The following is a 13,660-nucleotide window of genomic DNA, read 5'->3' on the forward strand; positions in this document are numbered from 1 at the left end:
TGGGAGCCATATATTCTATGCTTATTTTAACAAACCGTTGGTGTCTGACATAATACAACTGTGTAGTGCAAAGTGCAATACAAATTCCTCTCAGTACAGTGGGCTTCCTGCAGATACAGCTAACACAGTTCTCTTAAAGGAGGCAGAAACTGGGCTGTTTGTTGGCTTCGAGTTTTGCTTTTCAATTGTATTTCTTCAGTGTTCAGTGATGACTCAGTTGGAGCATTTCTCCTCTGCTGTGATCACATAGTGACCCTCGAACACCTTGAATTTATTCCTATACACGTAATTGTAAAAAATAAAAACATAGGAGATTTCTATATTTAGAAAGCTTTTCAGGCTTACATGAAGCCTTTTTTTTTATTATACATTTCTTTTTTGAAATTTTCATTATACATGGAAATTGTAAGGCAATACACTACAGAGAACACCATATAGTACAGCAATTCAACATAAATATAATTTTAAATGAGGTCCCAAGAAGGGACAAAAGAACTTTAGAAAGTATCAATGAAAATAGAAAAATAAATTCCAATAAGGGACAAAGGAGCCTTCTTGTTTAACAATACAGTTTAAGCAATGCTTAAGGTAACCTTTGCCTACACAAGACACACCCCATAAAGAACAAGTTACTTACCTTCGGTAACGATGTATCTGTAAGAAACATTAGTTAGTTAGATTCCTCACCTTAGAATATCCCCAGGCGTCAGACTGGATCCGGAAGATTTTTCGTCAGCAATACCCCTTGCGCGTCGCTAGGCGTCGTCTGCGGCTCCGCGTCCATAGTCGGCGTCGGGATGAAGTCGTCGGGAGTACTTAGACGCCGCCCTCACGCGCTGACGTCAATTCTTGTACATAGCTTTCCGCGCCAGGAACGCAGAGCCATGCAAAAGACCGACACTGGTGCCAAAAATAAAATCTAGGGGCCTAAAAAGGATAACCTTAACCCTAGATGTCAGTTCGCAGAACGGGGAGGATGGGTGGGTCGGTGAGGAATCTAACTAATGTTTCTTACAGATACATCGTTACCGAAGGTAAGTAACTTGTTCATCTGAAAGAAACACGTTAGTTAGATTCCTCACCTTAGAATAGATACCCAAGCAATACCATCCCCAGTGGTGGGTCTGCGAACCAAGATCACACCAGAAAGTTCTGGAGGACAGAACGGCCACAGAAGCCATCCCTCCGGACTTGGCTGTCAAGGCAATAATGCCTGGCAAACGTGTGTAGTGAAGCCCACGTCGCCGCCTGACAGATGTCCTGCAAAGGGACTCCCCGCCCCAAAGCAGTAGTAGCCGCCGTGGCCCGAGTAGAATGGGCTCGCAGCCCAACAGGAGGGTCCTGTTTTGCCAAGGAATAACAAATTTTGATGCACAAAACGACCCACCGAGAGATGGTCCGTTTGTGCACAGCTTTCCCCTTCTTAGCACCCACGTATCCAACGAAAGGTTGGTCGTCCACCCGGAACTGCTTTGTGCGGTCCAGATAAAAGGAGAGCACACGTTTTGGGTCCAGACGGTGGAGCCTCTCTTCCTCTTTGGAAGGATGTGGAGGCGGAAAGAAGGTGGGCAAGGTGACAGACTGCCCAAGATGAAAGGGGGTCACCACTTTCGGAAGAAAGGAGGGACGAGGCCGAAGGACAACCTTGTCCGGATGAACAGAGAGAAAAGGAGGCTTTGATGATAAAGCCTGGAGCTCACTCACCCGTCTAGCCGAGGTGATGGCTACCAGAAAAGCAGTCTTAAGCGTCAGCAGACGAAGAGGACAATTATGAAGAGGCTCAAAGGGAGCACACATTAGAAATGTGAGAACGAGATTCAAGTCCCACTGAGGCATTACAAAAGGGACAGGAGGGAACGTGTGAGTAATGCCTTTTAGAAAGCGTGTAACTACAGGGGACTTGAAAAGAGAATGCTGATCAGGAAGTCGCAAGAAGGCAGAGATGGCAGCAAGATAACCTTTCAAGGTGCCCAGGGCAGAGCCCTGCCGGGCCAAAGAAAGAAGAAAGAGGAGAACCTCAGAAAGAGGGGCGGAAAGGGGATCCACAGCCTTTGCTGTGCACCATGCCACAAATTTGTTCCACCGGCAGGCGTATACCGTCTTTGTGGAGGGACGCCTGGCTGCCAGAATGATATCACAGACTTCAGGAGGCAAGTCAAATGCCATCAACTGCCGCCGCTCAATCTCCACGCATGGAGGTGGAGGCTGGACAGGTTCGGGTGGAGGACCGTCCCCTGCTGCTGCGACAGAAGATCCTCCCGAAGGGGCAGACGTATCGGAGGATCGGTCAACATACTGAGTAGCTCGGGATACCAGTACCTTCGTGCCCAATCCGGAGACACCAAGATGACTTGGGCCCGGTCGTGCCTGATCTTCTTCAGCACTCTGAGCAGAAGTGGTATAGGCGGAAAGGCGTACAACAGACCGCAACTCCACTCATGACGAAAAGCGTCGCCGAGCGAGTGCCGCCTTGGAAATTCCAACGCGCAGAACTGCTGACATTGCGCGTTCTCTTCGGTGGCGAATAGATCTAACCAAGGCTCTCCCCACTGCTGAAAGAGACCTTGCGCCACTTCGGAGTTCAGACGCCATTCGTGATCCATCATGCACCGGCGGCTGAGTTAGTCTGCTCTGGCGTTCAGAGAGCCCGCCAGATGTTGAACCACTAGGGTGACGCCCTGGTGTTCCAGCCACGTCCAGAGGTGCAGAGCCTCCTGACAAAGGGTCCACGACCCCACCCCGCCCTGTTTGTTGCAATACCACATGGCGGTGGTGTTGTCCGTGAACACCTGCACGACACTTCCCCTGACAGAGGGAAGGAAGGCTTTCAGTGCAAGTCGGATCGCTCTCAACTCCAACAGGTTGATGTGGAGACGAGACTCCGCCGGAGACCAGAGGCCTCTGATCTCCGCCTCTCCCATATGGCCACCCCATCCCAGGAGGGACGCATCCGTCACTACGACATGCTCCGGTTGGGGAAGGGAGAGGCTCTTGCCCGTGACCCAATCGCGGTTCGTGAGCCACCACTGCAACTACTGTGCAGTGCCCTCCGAGATCAAGACATGGTCGGACAGGTTGCCGTGATGCTGGGCCCACTGAAACTTCAGGTCCCACTGCAGAGCCCGCATGCGCCGCCTGGCGTGATGCACTAGGAGGATGCAGGAGGCCATCAGCCCCAGAAGCCGCAACACTAGCCTGACCGAAACCCAGGATAGAGGCCGAAAGATGGGAATCAGGGCCTGAATATCCCGGACCCGCTGTTCCGGCGGATAGACCCGGAACTGCGCCGAATCGAGAACCGCTCCGATGAAGAGGAGCTTCTGAGAGGGACTCAGGTGTGACTTCGGCACGTTGATGGAAAACCCCAGCAAATGCAGGAGATCCGCCGTAGTCTGGAGGTGGGAGACGACTGCCTGGGGCGAGCCCGCTTTCAACAACCAGTCGTCGAGATAGGGAAAGACTGGAACCCCTGATCTGCGCAGATGAGCTGCGACCACCGCCATCACTTTCGTGAACACCCGAGGGGCACTGGTAAGGCCGAAGGGGAGCACAGTAAACTGAAAGTGCTCTTGACCCACCGTGAACAGCAGGTAACGCCGGTGGGCCGGCAGGACGGGGATGTGGAAATATGCATCCTGCAAGTCCAACGCTACCATCCAGTCTCCAGGGTCTAGGGCAGCTAGAACCTGAGCCAAAGTTAACATTTTGAACCTTTCCTTCCGGAGGAAGGTATTGACGTTCCGGAGGTCCAAGATAGGGCATAGGCCCCCCTTTGCCCTTCTTGGGAACCAGAAAGTAGTTGGAATAACAACCACGACCTACTTCTGGGCTCGGAACGCGCTCGGCGGCCCCCTTGGCCAAGAGGGCCGAAACTTCCTCGTGGAGAAGATTCAAATGATCCCCCGAGATACGGTGGTGCTGCGGTGGCATGGCTGGAGGGGTCTTCTCGAAGGGGAGGGAGTAGCCCCTTCGGACGATTTGCAGCACCCACCTGTCCGATGTGATGGACCGCCAGTGGAGCAGGTGATGGCGAACTCTGCCGCCCACTGGCGTGGAATGGGCCTGAAAGCTCGGACTAGGAAGGCTTTGAGGCGGATGCTGCCGGGGTGGATGTGGGCTGACCGCGTCGGCCTCCAGAACCGCCTCGGCGGAAACCACGTCCGCAACCGCGCGCAGGTTGGTTCTGCGGCTGGTGGCTAGGCGGACGTGAGGAGGCACCCCTTCCTTGGCCACGAAAGGGGCGAAAGGCGGAAGTTTGCGACCACGGGGCCGAGAGGCCCAAGGACTTGGCCGTAGCCCGGGAGTCCTTAAAGCGATTCAGCGCACTGTCCGCTTTCTCACCAAAAAGGCGAGTGCCATCAAAGGGCATGTCCATGAGAGTGCTCTGGACATCACCCGAAAAGGACGTGGACCGTAGCCAGGCGTGCCGTCTAAGCGCCACCGTGGTAGAAATCGCCCTACCCAGCGAGTCCGTAGTGTCAAGCCCACATCTGATTGCATGTCGTGCTGCATCCCTCCCATCGGCCAGAGCCTGGGTAAGTCGTGTCTGGGCCTCCTCCGGGCACAGGGGCAGCACGTCCTCCACCGTATCCCACAGAGAGTGGGAATAACGGTCCAAAAGACAGGCGGTGTTCAAGGACCGCAGACCCAAACTAAGGGAGGAGAACAGCTTTTTGCCAAACTGTTCCAGTCTCTTGGAATCCCGGTCCGGCGGAGCGGTCGGGAAGGAGGATTGGGAGGTAGAAGCCTGGATAACCAGGCTCTCGGGGGTGGGGTGTTGGGACAGAAAACTGGGGTCGCCCGGAGCAGGGCGGTGGCGCCTGGCGACGTTCCTGTCCACAGGAGGAACTGTGGAGGGCTTGGACCAGGTGCCCTGCAGAACGTCAATGAGGGCCTCATTGAATTGCAGCAGAGGCTCAGTGGAGCTTGCTGCAGACTGAAGCACCTCAGTGAGGACGTTAGTCCTCACAGCCACGGCAGGCAGCTCGAGCCCAAGGGCTGCGGCCGCCTTGCGCAGCACCACAGAGAAAGCAGCACTCTCCTCCGAAGCCACAGTCGGAGGAGAGATGAATCCAGTGTCTGGTGAGGTATCCAGACCACTGGCCTCCCCCAGTTCATCCGCCCAGTCCTGTGACAGCTGAGCCTGAACGGCCATAGGATCCTCGGACCCCTCCCATTTGCCCCCGTCATCCGATTCCTGGTAAACAGGAGGAAGGATGGACGCCGTAATGGCGCCGGATACGGAGCGGGGCTGAACTGGGGCTCGACGCCGAGCGGAGCCGGCGTCGGAGGTGGAACCGGTGTCGACGCCGGCGGAGGAGGCGTGACGAGGTCGACCGGCGTCGGCGGGGACGAGTCCCTCGGGAACCTGCGGCGCCGGGGCCAGAGCCGGCGCCGCCGGCATGCAAGGTTGCCCAGTCGGGTCCGCGGGGCCCGAAGGCGTGTCAGCGGGCGTCGACGGCGGATCCAGGCTCCTCATGGCCGAGAGGAAGGCACTGACTTCCGCCGGCGTCGCGTCAGTCCCAGGGACCGGCGGGTATGGGGACTTGCGCGGCGGCTGCGGCTCCGCTGGAGCCGCGGGGGTGGCACCACCCTGACCCTCGGCCGAGTCGCACGAGGGGAGTCCGAAGAGCGGTGTCGCCTCTTGGACTTCTTGGAGTGCTTCGACTTACCCGAAGACTTGGAGCCAGACGAGCGATGATGACGTCGGCTGCGGCTCCGCGACCGATCCTTGGACCTCCTCCTGGACCGGGATCGAGAGGGACGCGGAGCCGAGTGGCGAAGCTCGAGGAGCTTACGGGACCGCTCCCGTCTAGCCTTCGAGGTCAGGGCCTTGCAGTCCGAACACGACTTCGCGTCGTGATCGAGGCCCAAACAGTAAAGGCACCGGCGGTGATGATCCGTAACCGACATCAAGCGGTTGCAGTCAGCACAGGCTTTGAAACCAGGCATCCTACCGGCACCGGAGTCGAGACAAGATCAAAAAGGATAAAAAAACGTAGTCAAAAAAGTCTAAAAGGGGTAGCTCTCCCGGATCTGCGCTTACTGGCGCGGAAAAAAGAAGAACAGACGTCAGCGCGCGAGGGCGGCGTCTAAGTACTCCGACGACGTCATTCCGGCGCACGACGCCGACGACGGACGCGGAGCCGCAGACGACGCCTAGCGACACGCAAGGGGTATTGCTGACGAAAAATCTTCCGGATCCAGTCTGACGCCTGGGGATATTCTAAGGTGAGGAATCTAACTAACATGTTTCTTTCAGATCAAATGATTTAAGTCACCAGCCTCATTCCGTCCCAGATTTAAATCATTGATGGAAACGGTCCAATCACCATCACAATTGCACAGATAAGACTATTATACCCCATTCACGAGAAAGATAATTAGTATTTACATAGGTTCAAAAAATGGACCCCAAACATCATCGAATACCTGGATTTGATCTTGAACTTCTAAATCCTACGTTCATATGTGGCTAATCTATAAAGTTCAACGAGCCATTCTTGATGTGTGGGCGCCTGTGCTGTACACCAATGCGGTAATATACAGATCTTAACCACTAAAAGACCGGTCGACATCCATCTACGCCAATGATAAGTTGTACTATCCAAAGCAACAAAATCATGCAACAAAGCAAGCTTGTCCGATTCTCCAAAAGTAAAAAAAAAAACAATTAGTAGAGCGAAGCATCATTCAAATACAACGCTGATAAATATCCAGTGCAGGACATGATCAGATTACATGGTACAAATCAAACGGAACATCTTCACATCTCCAGCATGCCGCATTAGGAACAAGACGAGCCTTATATAATTTGAGAGGAGACCAATACCAATAACAGAGGGTTTTGAAATAGGTGGTTAGGAATTATACCTCAAAGCACTGACCGCAGTTTGTGATACCAGTGCTGCAATCCATCTGTAAGCTGATGGCCCACAATCGTACATGGCTACCTCCTCATTTTATGACATGACCATTCTATGATCAGTTCTTCTCAAACTCAAATTATGGATTATTGAGAACTTCCTGAAACTCTACCCCCAAAAGACTTCGTTTTCACTTCTTAACCCAATGCCTAAAAATAATTTTGGTCCAGCTCTGCTCAATGAACTGAAAATTGGTGTATTTCGTCTTCCCTATCCACTACTGTGCATTTGGTCTTGACCCCTCTCTCTCTCAATAGTTCCACTTATAAAGTCACTAATGCAGGTCAAACTCTCATACTAGCACTCCAAAAATCAAACTGCTTTATACATCCACTCGACTTAATATGGCAGCCAATGCCCTAATATTGTAAAGTTTGGACTTACGAAATGCTCTTCTAATGGGGCCGCAATATCCTGCTTTCTACCAACTTAGAGTAATTCAGCAGGAAATGCCATCATATTAGCAACATTCTCAACAATGTATGCTTGCCAAAGAGGCTAAAATAAAGTTCAAACTAGTAATGTTTAACCTACAAAGCAATTCCCCTTAATAGGCCATGATATATATCGCTAACCTCTTTACCCTGCCAGACAAAGAGGGCTCAGAAGCTTGACATTCAAATGTTCACCCATGAAGCATTAGTCTTTTTCCTGGAGCAGTCTTATTTTTTTGTAAATAGATACCAGTGGACAGGAGGACCAAACCATCCCTGCATTTCTGTCAGCACCATCCGATTGTATACTTTTTTCTGACTTTACCCAAGCCAGAAATACAAAACTACCCTCCTGTCGCTGGATGGATGATTCCGGTTCTCAGGAATCAGTACCTGTGTTGTTCTCTGTCGCTTAGTGTTGTAAATTATCTACAATTCTTACGCAGCAAAAGCTCGAATTTTATTATACCCAATCACTAGAGTTCTTAATCATCTGATGTACTGCTTAAGGGGTAAATTGGCTGCAAGGAAAAACTAACAAGACTAATGATTTCCTCTAGTCCATACTGCCTTTATGGTAAATTCATTGAAAAAAAAAAAAACTCAGTTCTCAGGCCTTTACAGCATGTTCTCACTTGTAATACCTTTTCTAGAGGTTCAAGCTGTCCCTTCAGCTCTTCTAGCCGCCCTATTAGTTCCCTCTCCTTGCACAGCTGGTGCTCATCGATGCGCAGGGTACTATACAACTGCTGCACAAGAGTCTTCAAGTCATTCAATGTTGTTGCATCTTCATGGCTCAAGAGGTCTGAAATAAAAGAAGGCTGCATTATTGCTACGTCACAATGTACAATCTTATAGGTATACAACTTGCATAAGCGTACATATTCACATTCTAACACAGTCCAAACAAGCACCCAAGCGCACAAACGTACGGAACTAAATTCATAGTTGTATGGATGTAGACAAAAACGTTACAACGATTTGCACTGCACTGACGACCTGGATTAATCACTTTACATAAGAACCAATCCATCTCAGACTTTTTTCCCCAGACAATGGATGCACGAGTGAATGCATTCTGACTCTACTTGGACACTAATTCTCACACAACATACATGCAGGCACCCATGCACACAAACATAGAACAACAACAAATAACACAGATCAACAACTATCTAAACCCTGTGCAGCTGGATGGCACAGGCACATTAGCAATGCACAGGGTACAGTACATTACCAGGTCACAAAGTGGTATGCACTATCCGGTCACACGGAGCACAGGGTGCTGCACCTCAGGGGAGAACATCCTGGTGTGTCTGAGGTGAGGACAAAGTGTTGTGCATCATGGGAACGGTAAACCGTGTTCAGTTCAGGGGCACAGTGTTCTTATGCATTAGGAAGGCACAAGGTGATGCACCATATGAGGAGCGCTTCTATGTGGCCCATGTGTTGTGTTACAAATTCAGCCAGCCCAGCGCTTGTGGTCAACAGCATTTTGAATGCTCGAATTGAAATCTTCCCTTTTAATCGTAAAAGAAAGTCTTTAAACTCCAAAATACAAATTTATATTTAGTAAAACCCTATAATCTTCTGAAGGTGCCGCACATAATGTGTGTCACTAGGCAGGCATGGGTAGATGGCTGCAAAATAAAATAAAAACTATACTCTTCATAATGTTGTTTAACATTTTTACGCTTCAACACTTCTTTGGGTGTCAGTCATTTAGACGAAAACTGTGGGCCTTAAAGAGCAGTTTCAGCAGTCTGCCACAACACAGGAATTATTCATTACGTCACAGCAATGAAAAACAAAAGATGTTTTTCACTCACGTAATGTCAGTAGGGGAAGCCCGTGCTTATCCAGTCGTCTCCCAATCTGCCTACGTCTCCAGAGACCCAAGAGAACCAGTGAAATGTGAACAATCTTGCGGCTCACTTGGCTTCTTCAACCTCTCCCAGATCTATGCAGACCTGAGGAAGGCCCAGGCATAACCAACCACCATCTTTCCTGTTGTCCGCAAATCTGAACAGACCACGAAGGCAGACAGGAGAAGAGTCCATGGTGCCGCCATGATGGCGGGGTGGCTTTCAGACCTGCTGTCGGCTTGGTGCTGGCACTCTGCTCTCGCACTAACAGCGTAGAACTATTACTTAGGGTACTGGATACATTAGGTATAAAGGGAGATAAGGAAGGGCGGAAGAACACCAGGTATTAGAGTTTTTTTTAAAGGTGGGGGACTGGCAAGGTACATCTAGCCAGAGAGATGTGGTCCATGTCTTCTCCGTGACTTCACAACCCCTGGGCAGCCCATTCATGGTATCAGCTGTGCTGGAGGAGGGACTGGGGATGCCAAACATACAACTGCAGATGTCAGCTTTTACTGAAGTGGTGGTCACCGACTTGGTGTATCAGAGGATCTCACAGACAACTTCAGCACCATTCTCGTTCATTTGAGGTCACATGGAACCCCTTGGTGGCAAACAAAAGTTATACTTGTGTTTATTTGGCTTTGCTAACAAAAACAATGCATAACTTAATTGCTCCAGGCACAGAGGCTGAAATGGAATACACTGCAATGAATAGAAAAGGAAATAAAGACATTCACATGTTAAGAGGGAGTCAGAGGGGGTTACACAGATTAGGGCTTATTATAAAAATACATATGCATAATTAACTTGGGTTACATAGATTTGGCTTAAAGATAGTAAAATAGGGTAAATAGTGGTTACATAGGTCAGGGTATATATAAAGGGTTCCATGGCTGGACAGGCAAGAGGTACAATAACTGGATTTCATAAGCAGCCATACTATACAAGCGGGGCATGATAAAGGATGCAGCCAACGCTGAAATGCTACTAAATCATGGTGTTGGAGGAAGTGTGCTGTGACTTGAACTGCATGAGACATAGGAATATTGGGAGTACTGGATTTGCCTGAGCAGGTAGCGCCAGAGGAGGGGGGCGGGGGGAGACAGTGACAAAGAAGCAACACCTCTGTATTTGAGTTTGATTCCGAGGTGCTCTGGAGACATTCTGGTGCTGAACATATATTGAATGGGGGTGGAGATTAGAATTTATTTTTGAAGGTGTTCGCAGGCTCTGCATTCGATGCATTTCTTTGTGAGACAGAGAATACTAAATGTGCGCATGCCTTTTAAAGAAGCCATGGAAAACTTGATGTGAGCTGCTACTGGTTCATACTTTTTTCAGGGCAACAATATGTCTACCAGTTACATTTTTTAGTCGTCATTTAGTAGGCTGACCGCCCTTAGTACAAAGCGCTCCTATTTTCGATAGTCTAGGTAACTAATGCCCCTTTACCATGGGAAGTGACGGGGGTGGTAGTCAGATTAGTGGGTGGGCCTTTCTTCGAATTTATATTTGGTGGAAGAAAGATTTCACTATGGCTTACACATGTGAGCTCAGGCAGAGGGCTGAGTTCTACAATTCTCTTAGGTTTCTAACTTTAGTTTAGATGGGTACATCACCACAAATCTAGGTGGGGTACAAGTAATATTTTCGAAGTGGTGTGGTGGGATCAAAGCTAAGATTTCTGAAGGTGAGCCATTTAGTTTGTGGTTGTTGTCCCCCATGGATATCCCATCTCGATGTTTCTGTGGCTACTGCTTATAATTGCAAGTTGATTGGAATATTCTGCGACTTCACGGTATTTCTGTATGTCCCCCATGTAGGTGGTGAAAACAGATCAAGCCCAGCAGTGTGTTTATGTCGCTGTTAAAAGATGGTATCCTGTGGAGCTTCGCGTATGACCTTATGGGCGGGAAACTGTTTTCCCCATTCTCATGTGTTAAGATAATTTCTTCAAGGAACGATTTATTTTAACCGCCTGCTAGAAATTATTAGAGATGTTGGCTTCCAATTGTAGTCTGCAGCAGGATGTTGTGGTCTCATGCGTCGAATGCAGCTGAGCGATGACAGTCATATACACACCATGCGTGATCTCTTAGCCAAACTTCAAATACATTGTCCCAAACACTATAAGACTGTTTCTGTCCAGTGTTTGGGTCTGAACCTGTAATGGTGCATTTTGGGAATGCTTTGTGATGTGTCATTGGTGTTGGTGGGGCACTTTAAAAGAAAAAAAAAAAGATATACATATATATATTTTTGGGTTTCAAGGGTGGCCTGCAATATGGCAGCAGCTGTTTGGGTCTGTAGGGACTTCTTTATTTATTTTTGCTAAGGGCTTGATGTTGGACTGCCTGTGGGTGCCGAAGGCCTACCATTCCTGGGAGCTGCTGTTCATGAATTTAGTCACATGATTAAGCTAGCATTTCTAGGTGCACCACAGCAGATGTGGTAGAGTAGAGGTCGTCTGGTTCTATTCCTAGTTTGAGACCTTTCAGGAAGGTGAATCAATTCAGCTGCTGTCAGTGGAGTGTAGTGGACATGTTTGTGATCAACTTTGGAGATATGGTAGAGTACTGAAATGTATGCAGCAGCATTAATATTCATGTAAATAGCACATGAGAGCAAATATCTGAGCAAGAGGAATGTGATGAAGGAAGGAGGGAGGGAGGGATGGGCGGCAGGAATCCAGGTATACATTAACTGAACGTACAAACAGGGGGCTGTGGGAGGTAAGGTTAAATTGGGCATGAATCCTCTAACCTTGTACTGCTAATTCAGTGGATCAGAGAAACATGGGAAGGGAATTCGGTGGGCACACACAATATAATAATGTAGCTAGGATAGGTCGTCACACATCTGCTGTCACCCCCCGCCCCACCCAGGAGCTCTCAAATGACATCATAGACAACTACTGTCTATTTGATGTGTATTAGAACCCATTTGATGGAAACGACTACGACTTTAACGGCTATCCATCCACAAACTATTTCTAATTGCCAGAGCCTGCAAAATCAGCATCCGGGAAGTGGCATTAAAAACCGTAGATAACCAATGTCACTTCTTGGAATGGTTACTGTCAAAAGTTACATTTTTCCACCAGCACCATACCAACGAGAACAACAAATGCTGCTCTGAGAAAGTAGTAATGAAGCAAGATTCCATTCTTGAAACATATGGGCAGATCAACCAGCTGTAAAGTCAGCTATTACCCGCACCACTCCATAATTCAATGTTTTCGCATTACCTCTAAAAGGATTTGTGAAATAAATGCTTAATATTCCTAACCTTTCCCTCAACAACTGCAGCGAGCTACCGATAAAGTAGATCAAGTCACTCACCAAGTATTTATTATTCACACTTCTGACTTTGTTCTGCATCAGAGCACTCTAAACACAATTACCGATTAAAATAAACATAGCACCATTAACAGAGAAGGGCAGAGGCATGTCGGAGGTACACTGCTGGGAAACGTGCAGCAATATTCTAGAGGCTGGAGAAGAGTGTAGGTGCTGGAGAGAAAAAAAACACAGCAGTGTCCTCTGAAAGAAGAATATGGATTTATTTGGCAGTTCATCTGCTGGCAGTAGATGCTTCTGGCTCTGAGAAGCACGGATATACTGGGAGCTGCGAGGGGTGATGTGTAGTGACAGGGTTGGCATAGGTGTGAAGGAAAAGATGTTCCTAGGGTGGGGACAGGCTTGACAGAATCTCCAAACTGGACATTATATCTCGTATGTATAATGATTTAAATTGGGTAAGAGCCATTTGTGGGGAAGTGTGGAAATAAGGGTACAAGTTGCAGATTAGAGTGGCAGCAAAGAACTTTGTACAGAGGAGGTTTCAGTCCTCTGAGCTGGTCACATGGGGAACATAACAAGAGGTGTTAGGAAGGCATGTTGGGAAGTGAGAACGAATAAAAGGCATAAGCACTATTGCACATGGGCAAGCTGAGCAAAAAGAGCTGTGGCTAGCAACGTGACTTCAGACTTCCTTCAGTGCTTTCCTCAGACAGGCCAAGGCGAACTAGCGACAGGTTGCTTTTAGGAATTCGTGATCTACCTTGCAGATTGTTTCTTGGCCCTTAGCAAGCAACGTGTACGTTCGAATTACAAATGGCTGCGAGGACAGGTATATAGGAATGTTTGACCCCCGTGGGTAGATTCGTGAGGGAGCACTATCTGTTGTTAGCGGTCAGGCAATCCAGCCTGAACCTCGGCTGTGCTAGGGCGTCTGCCTAGCAGAAATGCATAAGCAGGGCTTTTCAGGGGGTAAGTTCTAAGTCGGCCAGTGACCTGTGAGGAGTGACGTAGAGTGCTAAGATGTATGCACCAGACAAATGTTCAGGGGCTGGAGAGAGGAAGGGGGGGTCAGAGAATGGAGGGTGTGGACAGATACAGCAACCAACCTGAAATTCAGCGGTGCCAGGGGC

At 49.0% G+C, this 13,660-nt stretch overlaps 1 protein-coding gene across 2 annotated transcripts in view; it reads right to left on the minus strand.

Moving 5' to 3' along the window:
* The window catches only part of MCU (mitochondrial calcium uniporter), a 695,883-nt gene that overhangs the window by 53,374 nt on the left and 628,849 nt on the right, over positions 1 to 13,660 (minus strand). For both annotated transcript variants that reach the window (XM_085603822.1, XM_085603823.1), the window contains one exon: positions 8,005 to 8,165. In XM_085603822.1, the coding sequence (XP_085459948.1) occupies positions 8,005 to 8,165 (161 nt within the window). The remainder of the gene's footprint in view (positions 1 to 8,004; positions 8,166 to 13,660) is intronic.

The sequence above is a fragment of the Triturus cristatus genome, chromosome 1_2, assembly GCF_964204655.1.
Source record: "Triturus cristatus chromosome 1_2, aTriCri1.1, whole genome shotgun sequence".
Lineage (NCBI taxonomy): Eukaryota > Metazoa > Chordata > Amphibia > Caudata > Salamandridae > Triturus > Triturus cristatus.